Source organism: Siphateles boraxobius, unplaced genomic scaffold (genome assembly GCF_051911475.1).
Source record: "Siphateles boraxobius isolate OS27281-9 unplaced genomic scaffold, OSU_SipBor_1 55, whole genome shotgun sequence".
NCBI lineage: Eukaryota > Metazoa > Chordata > Actinopteri > Cypriniformes > Leuciscidae > Siphateles > Siphateles boraxobius.
This window is the reverse complement of record NW_027509181.1, coordinates 10,594,756-10,609,068: the sequence shown is the minus strand read 5'-3', so window position 1 is coordinate 10,609,068 and position 14,313 is coordinate 10,594,756. Positions and strand designations below refer to the sequence as shown.

Here is a 14,313-nt window from a genome sequence, read left to right as displayed (position 1 = left end):
CCAGATCAATGACAACCTTTCTCATTTGGGATGAAAGACATCTTATCCCAAAACCCAAGCCAAAAACTGTCAGTCCATGATCCAAACTGTCCAATTTAATTAAAAAGATGCTGAATATATTGCAGCATTCATTTAGAACATTTAGAAGCCATTAAAAGCCATTGGATTCTTGTGAATAAACTGTAATGATGCAGATACAGTACAAATCTGTGGTTGAGGTAATTGTCTCCTTTAATACTCTTTGGAAATAGACTGCAGTCTTGTCTGATACCATAAACCAAAACCCATATGTAGACCAAGGCACAGAGTAAATAAGACCCAAACCACAACCTTTCAGCAGGGTCACCTTAAGATTACCAGAGGCCCCTGGGCTACAGCATTATAAAATGTTATTTTAGCTTCCTGCCAATTGTTTATGTCAAAATTTATCTTGTCGAGACACCGGTTAACATTGTGTATGCTGTGTAGATATGGGTCAAATATAGTTGAATACGGAAATTAACTATTTGCCAGTAGGTGGCGCTTGTGGAACAGCAGAATTATAGCAGTTACATAAACAAAGTAGAGCTGCGCTTAAAAACACTACATTATTATAGGCATTATACGGAGGTAATATGAAAAGAAAATGCAATCAAAAATTTCCTGGCTGAAGTGCAAGTTTACAGGTATGATACAAACACCCTAAATTAAACCAAATATTTATTTATTCTTTAGCAGTAGATCAAAACAATCACTTTGCATAAATGTGGGCTATTTGGTGATTGCAAACTACTTTAAAAGCACAAGCACGTAGAACAGCGTTTTTACTTTGAAACATGCAGTGTTAACCTTTAATTCATTAAATCATAGCCTTTTAAAATTGATCACATTTAAGCAATTTGCGATTTCCTATTTTTCAGTCCCCAGATCTAAAACATTCTGAAATTAAAATTGAGACTTTAAAGCAGCATGGATGACAGATTATATCCACACACAAGTTACCGAACCCATGTTCAGCGCAGAATGGCTCTCTCGCACTGTATGACATGTCCAGTCCGGTTCCGAAAATGCAGTTGCGAGTCCTGAAAATGTAGGGTTTGTCGTTTATAGAACTCCCAGATAAATGGAAGCCTGTGTGTTAATGCACCCCTGCCTTTAAGATCAAGACGCCAGCTCTGCCACAGTGCACAAATTAAAGCAGTTTAACTTAATTAATAGCAATGTATTGTTATATTACGACCCATCAATTTGTGTGTCATAGGTAGACAGTGCTCTTCAATATTGTATGCTCTTGTTAACTCCATTTACAAGACTAATATGGCATGACCTCTTCCAAGAAAGTGTGAAGTTTTCCAGACAGAGTTCTGTTTATTCAGTCTCTTGATCCTTTATGTCTGCCTCACCTGCTTCATGTAATTTTTTTAAATTTTTTTTTTTAGGTTTCTAGTAGGGGACCTCTCAGACTCTGAAGGGGACCCACTTGAGCTGGCTAAGGACATAGACGTCCAGATCATAGAAGAGGTGCACGGACCCTTTAGCCACGGTACAGAGCTCATCCCTTGGTATGTGCTCTCACTTCAGCCAGATATTCACCAGTTCTTGCTACAGGGAGCAACCGTCATCCACTATGACCCTGAGACCCATCTCACCGCCCGCTGCCTCCTTCGTCTACAGCCTGATAACTGCTTCCTCACCTGGTCCAAGCCCCACAGTAGCTGCGGCCCAGGTGGAAGAGCCAGAGGCTTCATGGGACATCCACCATCCCCAGACCACTTACTCCTGGGCCAACCTGTGCACTGCGGACTGTCCGATGGACTCCTGGACCTTAACGTGGTGAAGGCTGTATTTATGGGTCATCCTGGAGTGGATGTTAACTATGTGTGCCTGCAGCACAAACTATGTAACATGAACCCTGGTGAAAATGGTGTCACGCTGCTATATGGACTTCACACCACAGACAACAGGCTCCTGCACTTTGTGGCTCCCAAGCACACGGCATGCATGCTGCACAAGGGCATCCAGGAGCTGCTCAGTGCCATCAGGAAGATCAGGAAATTTCCTGACCAGAGACTGCAATGGCTGCGAAAGCAGTATGTTAGTTTGTACCAGGTACATTTACATCTATTAATTTAGAATATGTGATTATTCCAAGTGAGAACACAATACAAATAGACCAATCATTCCAAGTTATGTGTTTAGTAATGAAATAATGCCTCACTATGGAAGATTTTTAAAAAAATTTTAATTGCAATGATTTTTTTTAATTGTAAGTATTTTGCTAATGTTTTAAAAATGTTTGAATGAGATTTAAAACATTACAGCTAGCAGAATGAATGTTTTATATTATGCTCATGTATCCCTTAAACACAGTTAATATTGTAACAATTATTACAACCCTTCTATAAAAAAGCCTGCTGGTCTGCTTTGCACCAAGCTTGTTTCCACTGGTCATGCTGGTCGAGTTTGACAGTTTTAGAAGGGTTTAGGGCACTTGTCAGCTGATCAGGCTGGCAGATCTACTGGCTGACCAGCTAAACCAGTTGAACACCAGTTTGGCCAGGCTGATAGACCAGCCAAACCATCTTGAACTTTTAGATTCAGATTTTTGTGTTCAGGAATATATCAGGAAAATATGTTATCTTCTCCTCAGTGTTAAATTACTCTATATTGAAGTTCTCACAACACCAAACACATTCCACTTTTGACACTTATTGCCCTGCACGGTTTCCTTTTAACATAACTCTGCTAACTTTAGGCCAGCTGAGGCACAGCTTTCTTTTTTGAAAGCTGAATTCCATTCATTATTATGCATTTTTATTATCGATGGCTTTATATTGCTGTAAAACTGCTTTTTCTAGGAGGACAGTAAGTTCGAGGGGCCCACACTGGCCCATGCTATTGAACTATTTGGTGGGAGACGCTGGAATATGGGCGCTAGCGGTCCTGGATCCACCAGCAAAAGTGCAGAGAAGAACTCAGTCCAGAAAAACAGTCCGCTGGGCATCAACTCCAATGTCAAAAAGAAGAAGAAAGCTTTAGTCAGGGTAAGAAGAGAAATACTGGCAATGTCAAGCTATGTCAAGACCTGGATTAGCTATTTCACTTGGGAAATGCACTGTCCTGTTCACAGGGGGACAGTGGCGATGGAACAGATGATGAGATGATCTCACGCAAGACCAGGAGCTGTAAGGAGACTTTAGGAAGGAGAGAGTCAGACCCTTTGGAAAATGTTGAGCAGGAACAGGCTGGTGAGTGTTACTGAACATTTTGTTGATAGCTAATTGGACTCTGGTAAAACATAATTGTAGAAAAATGTTGAAGATGGTATTTCACCAATACTGTTTTATTTATGCACTGAAGATACTAGAGTATGTAAATAATTGATTGTGTGATGTGAATGTCTTCAGAGATCAGGGACATTGTGGCATGTTTTAATGTTTCAATAGAGGACTGCAGTACCTTTGGCCACCCTGGACCCTTTTCCTTATCCAACAGCAAAGGCCAGTCTCCTGGATCCTCCTTGTCCTCTTCCTCATCTTCCTCTGGCTCCTTTAGCACAAACATCTCCACCCCTACACGTCCCCATTCCTCCCCCATTCTTCCCAGCAACTCCAAAAGTCAGCCAGGGTAAGGCCACTCCCTCTGCAGAAATACAAATTCAGTGCAGTCCCAGAAAGGAAATGGGCTTCACAAGATCATGTTTTTTTTAAAGATACTTTCAGATGTATCTATACAAGATCTCAATTGTCATACACATGCATGTTTAAGCTTACGTTAAAGTGATGCAGTCTTTCAAAGATGTTTCAGCAACATGTGTGCATCTGTAAATGGTGAAGAATAAATTGGATTATTTATCTTGAAGCTTGTTGTAAAGGCTGTTTTCCTTCAGAACTGACTGTGTTTTGTGGTCTCAGGGCCTGGAGCAGTCGGAGCTGGCATGGTCGAGGGAAAGGTTGCTTCAGGGGCTTCCAGGAACTCATGATCTCTGACAGCATCATGACCTTTGTTGAATTTGTGGAGCTCTTCAAGTCTTTTAGGTAGAACACACTTTTCCCTCTAACCCAATACACAGCTTGTGTTTTGAATCTGGATGATTGTTAAAAGTTTCCCATTTGTCTGCTATGTCTTCAGCATTCGCAGTCGCAAGGATCTGAAGGATCTGTTCGACACCTACGCAGTGCAATGTAGTCGCTCGGGTCCTGACTCTGTTCCTCTCTACACCACACTGAGGATTGACGACAAACTTACGGGGCTGCAACCAGATCTTGGTGGGCATGTGTGAATAAAAGTCAGTTTTAAACCAATGTAACTGATGAGGTAGGATGTTTTTACAAAGCTGATCTCTTCACAGATCTCCTAACTCGTAATGGCTCTGACCTGGGCCTTTTTATCCGCACGCGGCAGCAAATGTCTGACAACCAGAAGCAGATTTCAGATGCCATTGCAGCTGCTAGCATCGTGACCAATGGCACTGGAGTGGAGAATTCATCGCTGGGTGTGCTGGGACTGGCCATCTCTCAGCTCAATGACTTCTTGGTCAACTGTCAGGGAGAACATCTGAGCTATGATGAGATCCTTAGCATCATACAGGTGAGTAAAAGAACTCCCCGAAAGTCGGAAAGTCTCATCCAGAGTTTTATAAACTTTTCTGATCAGACCTATAATAGTTACTTTGAAATTGAAAAAGATCATTCCTGTTTTAAAGCAAATGAATATGCTTTTGTAGTAATTTACAGACTTTAAGAAATGCATTTTGAATAAATTTGGCACATAAACCTTAAAGTGGATTGAAATAAAGATCGAAAGTTTACTCTTTTTTTATTTTTTATATTGTCTTACTCATTTATGTAATTGTATATAACAGCATTGAATGTTTTAAAATGATGCAAACCAGCTAATATGCCATAAGACATCACCGAATTCATCAAAGTCACTGCGAATACTTGTTTGTGCTGTTGTTCTACCATAAATTACGTCACTTCCTGTATGTCATTAAAGACATTTCTTTTGTTATTTAAAAAATATATAAGACTGTAATAGGAAAAACATTACAATTATTTTTCAGTGCAGCAAACTTGGCTCTGTCAATTTATCTGTCTTCTGTTGCTAACCTTCACACTTCAGAATTAAGCTGTTTTAAACCTTGAAAAGACATTTTCAAGCCAACATTCAAACTTTGTATTGACTGATTTTCCTAATTTATGTGAAAAATTGTCAGAAAAGACAATTGCTTCAAACTTTTCTCAGAGCGCTGTCAAGGGTCTGGCACTATTTTAAAGTTCTCAGCTGTGGGTTACCGTTAACATCATGGACAATTGATTCTTCCTTTATTAAGAATAAGAGTCGTTGACTGACGGTCAATATTTGCATCTCACCAACTCATAAATCACCATAAGACATCTAATGATATGCATGCCAATGTAATAACATTTAATTTGTTTTTTTTTTGTTTCTTTAGAAATTTGAGCCTTCTTCAAACATGCGTCAGATGGGATGGATGTCGTTTGAAGGATTTGCCAGGTTTGGTTTTTTTTTAAAACATATTTGACAAAATAATTTGGACCAGAAGTTTCAGAAAAAACAATACTTTTGCAGATTTGGATAATATGCTATATTCATATAATCTCTGCTACATGACTAAAAATGAATCTGCCTCTCGAAGGTTTCTAATGGACAAGGACAACTTTGCCTCTAAAAACGAGGAGTCTCAAGTGAACCTGGATGAGCTCCAGTATCCGCTCTCGTACTATTACATCGAGTCCTCTCATAACACATACCTCACGGGCCATCAGCTGAAGGGAGAATCTTCAGTGGAGCTTTACAGCCAGGTACATCTTCAGCCGGACTTCTCTGTTTATCCTGAACCTGATCCAAGGCGAAAAACGATTCACAATACACTCCATAAATATATTTGACGACCACTGCTTCACATGCCGTACTGCAGATGTCACCTGCTTGTGAATGTAGCTAAAACCACAGCATTTCAATGCATGAGTTTGATTTATGGCGTCTGTCACAGGTTTTGCTGCAGGGCTGTCGTAGCGTTGAGTTGGACTGCTGGGACGGGGACGACGGCATGCCTGTTATTTACCATGGACATACTCTGACTACTAAGATTCTTTTCAAGGTCTGTTTAGAAATCAATGCTTGTTGATACTTCTGTTGATTTTATGTATGTTTTCTGCTGACTGAAAGCTCTTGTGGTCTGTAGGATGTTGTCGAGGCCATCAATCGTGCAGCGTTTGTGTACTCAGAGATGCCTGTGATTCTGTCCATTGAAAACCACTGTTCTTTACCACAGCAACGCAAAATGGCTGAGATTTTTAAGGTACCTGTCTGCATTTCTACACTATATATGTTCTCAAGCTGATCATTTGATGAGTCTGTGTCCTGTGGAAGGAGAACATTGTTCGGATGTTTTTCTCTTTAGACCGTTTTTGGAGAGAAGCTGGTGACCAAGTTCCTGTTTGAGAGTGATTTTGCGGATGAGCCTTTGCTTCCATCTCCTCTGCAGCTCCGAGGGAAGATCCTCCTCAAAAATAAGAAGCTGAAAGCTCACCAGGCTCCAGTGGACATTCTTAAACAAAAGGTAGATGAGAGAGTGCAACACAGAACCAGAGGTGGAAAGAGTAATAAAATATTGTACTCAAGTAAAAGTACTACAACTTGAATGAATTTTTACTTAAGTACAAGTAAAATTGCCGGCCTAAAAATCTACTCAAGTAAATGTAAAAAGTAGTTCATTTAAAATTTACTCAAGTAAAAGTTACTGAGTTACTTTTTTAACAGCGGGGTGGGGTGGGGGGCTCTCCTGTGTAGGGTTGTAATGGTATGAGATTTTTACAGTATGATAACATCTCAGAAAATATCACGGTTTACAGTATTAATCAATTATTAAATAAATGGTATTATTAAATTATGGTTATTATTATTATTATTATTATTATTATTATTATTATTATTATCATCCGTTAAAATGACAGTTAAATGAAAGAAAACAGTTTTTTGGGGGTTGAACAAATGCTTTTATTATAACAAACTTGAAACCATTTGTTTGTTTTGTTTATTAAAGTTTCAATAGAACATGTCTAATCAATTAAATTCAATAATTGATAGTGAATTATATTAACAACTCATTTTTAACATTAATAATTTATAAAAAAATGTAAGAATAATATAGTCCTATGAAATGTATTTTATTCATAAAATGAATGTTTCTTTTTATGATTTACTCCAAATTTATTATCAAAAACGGTGGCAATCAAATGAAAATTTAAACTTGTGTCCTTTTATTTTTTAGGGAAGAGCTGCAAAAAACAGATTTACTAAATTAAACAATGGACAAAAAATATATGCCTTAATTAATGTTTAAATAAATTGTATTATTATTGTTGTTGTTATTATTATTATTTTGAGAAGTACATTCTATTGTATGCCCACTATAGTAATATATTTCTGTCATAATTTCTCCTAGTTAAACCAAACTTTTATTTTGACGGGTTGTAGTGAAGACCTGTTTCAATGTGTAAGCCTATTTGACAATGTTTTTTCTCAAATAAAATGATGAAAATGCTCATTAGGCGTTCTCTCAGAGCAGCTCTGGAAATGTTCATGTATTCATCATGTACTCAAATTGTTTGTGAGACGCTGAAAAACCCACGCGTACTTGAGTATGTAGTTGACAAAGCGGAGCAGCTCATTCACACCGATTCACAGAAACACAGAACAAGCAGGTTATATATTTACATAGCAGTATTTTTGCGCTTAAATATTCAAAGACCATGTCGCGATTGGATTTATTGCACAGTTCTACTTTCCATGTATTCATCCATCCATCATTTTGCGTGTTTTACATGACATCTTCTGCGTTATGTAAATTCCATTTTCATGACTGGATTCCGGGATTCCCTCTGCATCATGTAAATCATTCGGCCTTACGTTATAATCGGGACATACCTTTATCTGCAGGGGGATGGTGTCCTATATATCCTCCTTTTGCAGCCACTTTGTGTCCACATTTTTTGCAAATTGGATATCTATCCTCGAGGACAACCACACTTTTTTCTACATCCAAAGTATTTCCACACTGGCCATAATTCGCTTCATAAAAATTAGAGGGCGCTTCGCTTTCAGCTTCAGCTGGGTCTGCGTCACCTTTTTAGCGTGTTTGTTCTCCCGCCCTTCAATCAATGCACTAGCCTATTTTCCAGAGTGTGATTTTTTAAATAAATTTTTTTTTTTTTTTTTTTCTTGTATTATTTTTTACTCTGTAACGGATATGATTTCAAATGTAGCGAAGTACAATACTTCAAACAAAACGTACTTAAGTAAAAGTAAAATTACAGATTTTAAAAACTACTTAAAAAAGTAGAAGTACACAAAAAACGACTCAATTACGTAACGCGAGTAAATATAATTAATTACTTTCGTTACAGACAATCAAATTGGAACTGCCCGGTTTGACTAGCTTTTGACATTTTTTGTGCATTAGAGATGCACAGAATTGAACTGAGGCGGTTACAGCGATCCATCACGCCACATTAAAGAACATCAAAATTACATTTTATTGTTTGTATTTCATGATAAAATGGAGAGAATTTGAAAGCTGAGACTTTGTTTCAAATCAAAAGTAACTAAGCCCAAAGCTTTTTGCAATTATTGGATGGCGGGGATGCTACTAATAATGTTTAGTGAAGCTTTGTTTACACATTAACAGGAAACCGCATAGACTAAAAGGTTGATCTTGAAATTTAAGTATCAATAGCGATTCATCAAAATGAAGATAGACTAAAATCTATATCAAGAGTTTGGCCCTCCAAAATAATTTCGTACAAAACCAAAAATCCTTTTTTCCCCCCTTTGTAATATTTTTGGTTGTTGAAATTTCAGTGCATCACTAACATGAATCAAATGTCATATGAGACTAGCTTAAGATAAATATCTTGCCTTGATATTGCTCTATGTTAAGGTATTATAGACATAACAGTATGAGTTGCTGTAACAATGATTTGAAACAGTATATTTTGTGAAAAGCGTTATATAGATACATTTGACTTCAGTCTCCGCATTGATTTTGGAGGAGCATCTGCAGAATGCTTTTAAACATTTTAAAATGTCCTTAACTGAGCTAGAAATACTACACCCGTATTGAAAAGCACAATCAAATTAGCCAACATATTTAAAAAACAAACATGCAAATGGTGGGGAATGTGTGGAATTAAATGTGTATGACAGACTTTCCAATTGTGCAGAAATCTGTACAGCTTTAATGTTAAATTTTTTTAGTATCATTAAGCTTCATTGAGTCTTTGAAGCATCCAAATCAAGAATTAATTTTGGAAAGGTTTCTGAACTTTTTGTTCCTCCGTTTCAAAAGGCACATCAACTGGCTCACATGCAGGCCCAGGCCAACAACGGCACAGTCAGCGGAACGTCCCTGGGAAACAATGATGAAGAAGAAGAGGAGGAAGACGAGTATGACTATGATTATGAGTCACTGTCTGATGGTAATCATACTTTGCATAACTCAAGCCAACATGTCTTTTATTTCAACTCGAATCGACAGCAATTATCTGAATATTGAGTGGAATTTTCTGTTCTGTTCAATAACACTCTCTCAAACTTTTACTGTTCTCACTATGGCACCTTCACTGGCAGCATGCTGACCCTTTTCAACCCCCCAACTTTTCAGCCCCCCCAACCCCCCCCCCCCCCCCCACCCCCACCCCCCACACACACACACTTTCTTTCTTTCATTTTCTTCACTCTTTTTTTCTCCTTTTTATTAGCCGATGTCCTCAATGCTTCCACAGCCTCCTATGGCCAGGAAGGTAAATGTACTGTGTGAGCATATGTGGGTGGTTGACAAATGGACATGGTTTTAAATATTGTTTAAAACTTTAGGATAAAAGTATATGCATTTGTATTAGGAAAGGTGTAAGTTTTAGTCTTTTTTCAAGTTTGCAAGGTATTTCAATTCTAGTCATTTGCTAAAATTGGAAGACCCCCAAATTATATACCAATGCATTGGTCACCACTTGCTAAAAATTGGTCAAAAAGAAAAAATGTGGACAATTTAATTTTTTTTCTGTCCAGCCAAAATAGTGAATAATGTTGCCTTTTTTCATTGAAGACAGTTAAAATGTCACGTCAGCTGCCCATGTAAATGTGTGCCGTCATGTTGTACGTTGCTCTTACTGCTGTAAGCTGCCAGTGTGTTGACTGATGTGATTGCTTGCACTCAGAGGAAATCAAAGAAGAATAATGGTGCTTATGTCCGAGATCCTTCAGGTGTGTGCTGTCTGCTCTGCCATGAATTAATCAGCATTTTTTGAGTATAAAGATGGGTGGTACAGTGTATAAACAAAACAACCCAAACTCGCTTCCACGTTCGCCGCTTCTACGTCCTTGGTGTTTTGAAAATGCTCGGCCTTGCTTGCGGCACTGGCTCATCGGTGGGGGAAAAACAAAGCCATCTGGTTTCTCATGCCCCGTGCTGCTCTCTGTTAAAAGAGACTTTGTTCTTTCCCAAATATCTTTCCCCAGAGACTCAGCTATGAGTTTGTGCAGTAAGGGGAATGCTGGGCATTTACTCAACCTGCTTTCTTACTCTGGGTGCACCATGATTTTAAGTTAAATTTCAAAAATTGATCTGACAGTGTCTGTGGGTTGCACGTCTGCAGAATGAATGGTCCTGCGATTTTTAATTTTTAAATTTTCAGTTTTGTCAATCATGACCAAAATCTGTGTCACCATAAAATCGAAAATGCCAAATCATCACATGTGCACTAATGAATACCCCTATTCTCTTCTCTGATGAAGTGTTTACTGGCACCAGGGCGGGACAACCTTTCACTTAAATCATAATTAGCAAGCAACAATGATCCAATAAATTCCAACATTAAATTGATGCCCTACATTTTTTTTCTTGTTCGAGAAGCCATTTCATTTGCAATTTCCTTTTCATGCTGATTTAAAAGGGATAGTTCACCAAAAATGCTAATTCTGTCAAGTTGTTCCAAACCTACAAGACTTTTTTGTTTCGTGTTTATTTTGTTGTCCATTCAATGTAAATAGTCAACATACCAACATTCTTCAAAAAATATCTTCTGGTGTGATCAGGAGAAGAAATAATTTCATAAAGGGTTGAAAGTAAATTACAGAATTTGTATTTTTGGGTGAATTATCCCTTTAAGAATTAATGGTGTCACAGTCTTTTTTTGGCTTTTACTTTCAAATATGACTGCTTTACCTTTTTATTTTGTATTCATACAAAATTGTTCTCATTTCTTTTCTTTTTTTTTTAAATCGCTTGTTTTGGCTGCAACAAGAAAATTCTCTTTGGATTTATGTAGAGAATGTTTCTTAATCTTACTTTTTTCTGCAGACAATATTCTTGACGACAAACCCGAAGGCAAGTCTTCCACTGAGAAACTTCAGTATGAGTCCAATGATGAGATGCCGAAGCGTTTTAAGAAAGCGGGAAGTAAAGGAAAGGTCAGTACAGAACGGTATCGAAGAAGCTTTGAGTTAATTTGAACCTGAATAAAGACATGATCTGTGATGATTGTACTTGTGTGCACTTGCAGATGTTTGACATGGAACTAGGAGAGGAGTTCTACCTGCCCCAGAATGAGAAAGAGAGCAAACAGATCGCTCAAGAGCTCTCTGATCTGGTCATCTACTGTCAGGCTATCAAATTCCCAGGTTTCCATCTCATCTAATTATTACACAACCACATAAAGGAAAGTTTATATTTCTGTCAGCTTCTGGGAAACATAAAATTATTGATGCACCGAAGAATTTGGCCAAAAATTATTTTTCAAAACTGTTTTAGAGGGCAGAAATCATCGAGCAAAATTGTGACGTTTAATTATTGCTTCTCCAGTAGAATATTTTGACTCTGTCAGTGTCTATTTTATGTGCACAACATGAAATAAGCTACAACAAGTAAACATGTCAGTGTGTGACGCTAGGGCTGGTTGACGATATTGATTTGTCATTTTTAATCGATCTTCATTTTGATGAACCAAGATCTTTTAGTCTATGCTCTTTTCAGCAGATGCGTAAACAAAACAAATCGCTAAATATTATTTGTAGTGTGCCTCCCATCCAATAATCACAATAAATTTTGTTTCGTTACTTTATTACTTTTGATATGAAACAAAGTCTGTACGAAGGTATGTTGAAAGAAACAGTAGAACTGAAATGTATTATTTCTCATTTATTTGCTCAATCAGTGTTTTCAACTGTGTAAAACTTCACTAAAAAAGCTTGTAAACAATGTCACGTGATGTTACATTAACTTTAGGAAAGCCATTCAGTGTCCATAGCTCGAAAAATAACTCTAGAGAGGAGCATTTTGATAAATACATGCACTATTACACATTGATTCCATTTTTACTTAACCTGTTGTCATCCTTTATTTACTTAACCTTCATTATTTAATGTATGTTTGAATAAATCATGAAGTTGTATTACAGCCACAATTAATTGGTTTCACAATGATCATAATTATATAATTAAAACGTTTATATTTGTTGCAATTTAAAGTTTATATACAGCTCAGTTTCTGTAAAAAAAAAGAAATAATAATTTCAATGCATCGCTACATAATATTTTTGTGCAGTTCCCTTCTAATGTGTTTGTGCATGCTGTCCACAACTAACTGACACAGACCCAACGTGTTCACTTGCGGAAATAGATGCAACCTCCTTATGGATGACGAGACCTGTTTTGGGGAAGTTACTTTACAAATCTAGCCTCCCTAGCAGGAGGTTTCTACGAGGTTTCTAAATGTGTTGCTACTATTCTGAGTAGCAACACATTTATTCTCCAGTTTAAGTTGCATATTTGTGCTACATGGCTCATGTAAACTGCAGTTGAATTTGTGAAAAAGGGCGGGTAAATTAGATTCAGGTGTTTGGCTTTGCTGGAAACTGTAATAGTCCCAGAGGCGAGTCTTGAACAAACAAATAGTATCAAGCTATTGAGTTTTGGAGGAGCGTATACCCTGCAGCCATGACCTTACATATGTGTTTGATTGTGTTTGTGTGCGTGGGAACTAGGCCTCTCCACCCTCTCCCCATCAGGCTCTGGAAGGGGAAAAGACAGAAAAAGCCGGAAATCCATTTTTGGCAGCGCTCCTGCTCGCGGAAGCCCCGGGGAGCCTGTGACGTTGGTCCGAGCTCCAGGGAAAGGTACGGCTGCCTCGGCTTTGCACGGAACTGTGCACAGGGCACGCAGGAAATAGAACACCCACTTAGAGCACCCATGGGAAAAGGGCTCTCAAGTTTTCCATTATATTGAAGTCCCTCGAAAGCACATAAAAATGCCTTTCTACAAAATATTTCCAGGGACTGACTGTCTGTGAAAACAAGCATGTACTTTTTGAGTAAAAGAACTTTTAAAGGGCAAGTGGTTCTTGAAAATTGAAAGCTTGAATGGATGTGAACTTCCAGCCATCCCAACAGAAGTGCATCTTTTATCAGTTTATTTTTATTAAAGAGACAGTTCGCTCTAAAATGAAAATTCAGTCGTCATTTACTTGCCCTCATGTTGTTTCAAATCTGTATGAGTTTTTTTTTTAAATGTAAGAATGTGCTGGTCGCTCTTTTCCATGCAATTACAATGAATGGAAAATAACAAGCTTCAGTTGTATAGACTACGTTTAATTTTCTTTGCTGCTTTTTGGAGCTTGAAAGCCTCAAAAAATTGGACGATGTTTGAAACTTTTTCCTAGCACTTATGTTACTGATGAATTGCTTGTAGTATTCCTCATTTGCAAGTCTAAAGGAATAAATGTAATTGTAAGTCCCAAGAACATATCTACACCCTTTTTTCTGTGGCATGATATACCTCTGTGCCCTGGTAAAATATTACTATTAAATCCTTTCCTGACAATGAAGATTATCATATACCACGGCACCCTTACAAATATTTCCCATGATAATATTTCAGCAATCAAGTAATGTCTTCTATCAGCTGTTTAGAATCAGATGCCAGATTCATAAATTAATCACTGTTTTAATTTAACGGCTTTGCCAAAAGGTCTAAATTCTCCACGATTCAGTTTGATTCATTGCCAAATGTTTGCAAAAAAAGAAAAAAGAGTGCTGGCTGAGGTGGATATTTACCTGCAGTCCATTGTAAGAAACAAAACTCGCAAATGTCTTTAAAAAGCATCTCTTTATTGCATATGTAGCTTGTGAACAACATTGTACTGCAAAGCCAATATATAAATATAAATTATATATATATATATATATATATATATATATATATATATAATTTACACATATATATATATATATATATAATTTACATATATATATA

At 37.4% G+C, this 14,313-nt stretch overlaps 2 protein-coding genes across 9 annotated transcripts in view; both read left to right on the top strand.

Moving 5' to 3' along the window:
* slc35g1 (solute carrier family 35 member G1) overlaps nucleotides 1–14,313 on the top strand; it is a 160,195-nt gene that overhangs the window by 86,277 nt on the left and 59,605 nt on the right. The gene's annotated exons all lie outside the window — the stretch shown is intronic.
* The window catches only part of plce1 (phospholipase C, epsilon 1), a 103,867-nt gene that overhangs the window by 74,330 nt on the left and 15,224 nt on the right, over nucleotides 1–14,313 (top strand). For 5 of the 8 annotated variants that reach the window (XR_013195599.1, XR_013195598.1, XM_077206181.1 and 2 more), the window contains exons 8-24: nucleotides 1,419–2,088; nucleotides 2,838–3,023; nucleotides 3,110–3,227; nucleotides 3,426–3,606; nucleotides 3,894–4,016; nucleotides 4,111–4,247; nucleotides 4,331–4,569; nucleotides 5,438–5,499; nucleotides 5,642–5,807; nucleotides 5,999–6,106; nucleotides 6,191–6,307; nucleotides 6,410–6,568; nucleotides 9,356–9,485; nucleotides 9,768–9,809; nucleotides 11,366–11,475; nucleotides 11,568–11,685; nucleotides 13,047–13,178. Coding sequence is in view for 4 of the 8 variants with exons in the window: in XM_077206181.1 (XP_077062296.1) it covers nucleotides 1,419–2,088; nucleotides 2,838–3,023; nucleotides 3,110–3,227; nucleotides 3,426–3,606; nucleotides 3,894–4,016; nucleotides 4,111–4,247; nucleotides 4,331–4,569; nucleotides 5,438–5,499; nucleotides 5,642–5,807; nucleotides 5,999–6,106; nucleotides 6,191–6,307; nucleotides 6,410–6,568; nucleotides 9,356–9,485; nucleotides 9,768–9,809; nucleotides 11,366–11,475; nucleotides 11,568–11,685; nucleotides 13,047–13,178 (2,798 nt within the window). In the remaining 4 variants the exon portion in view is untranslated. The remainder of the gene's footprint in view (nucleotides 1–1,418; nucleotides 2,089–2,837; nucleotides 3,024–3,109; nucleotides 3,228–3,425; nucleotides 3,607–3,893; nucleotides 4,017–4,110; nucleotides 4,248–4,330; nucleotides 4,570–5,437; nucleotides 5,500–5,641; nucleotides 5,808–5,998; nucleotides 6,107–6,190; nucleotides 6,308–6,409; nucleotides 6,569–9,355; nucleotides 9,486–9,767; nucleotides 9,810–11,365; nucleotides 11,476–11,567; nucleotides 11,686–13,046; nucleotides 13,179–14,313) is intronic. The other 3 variants (XR_013195600.1, XR_013195601.1, XM_077206182.1) reach the window with 1 other exon arrangement.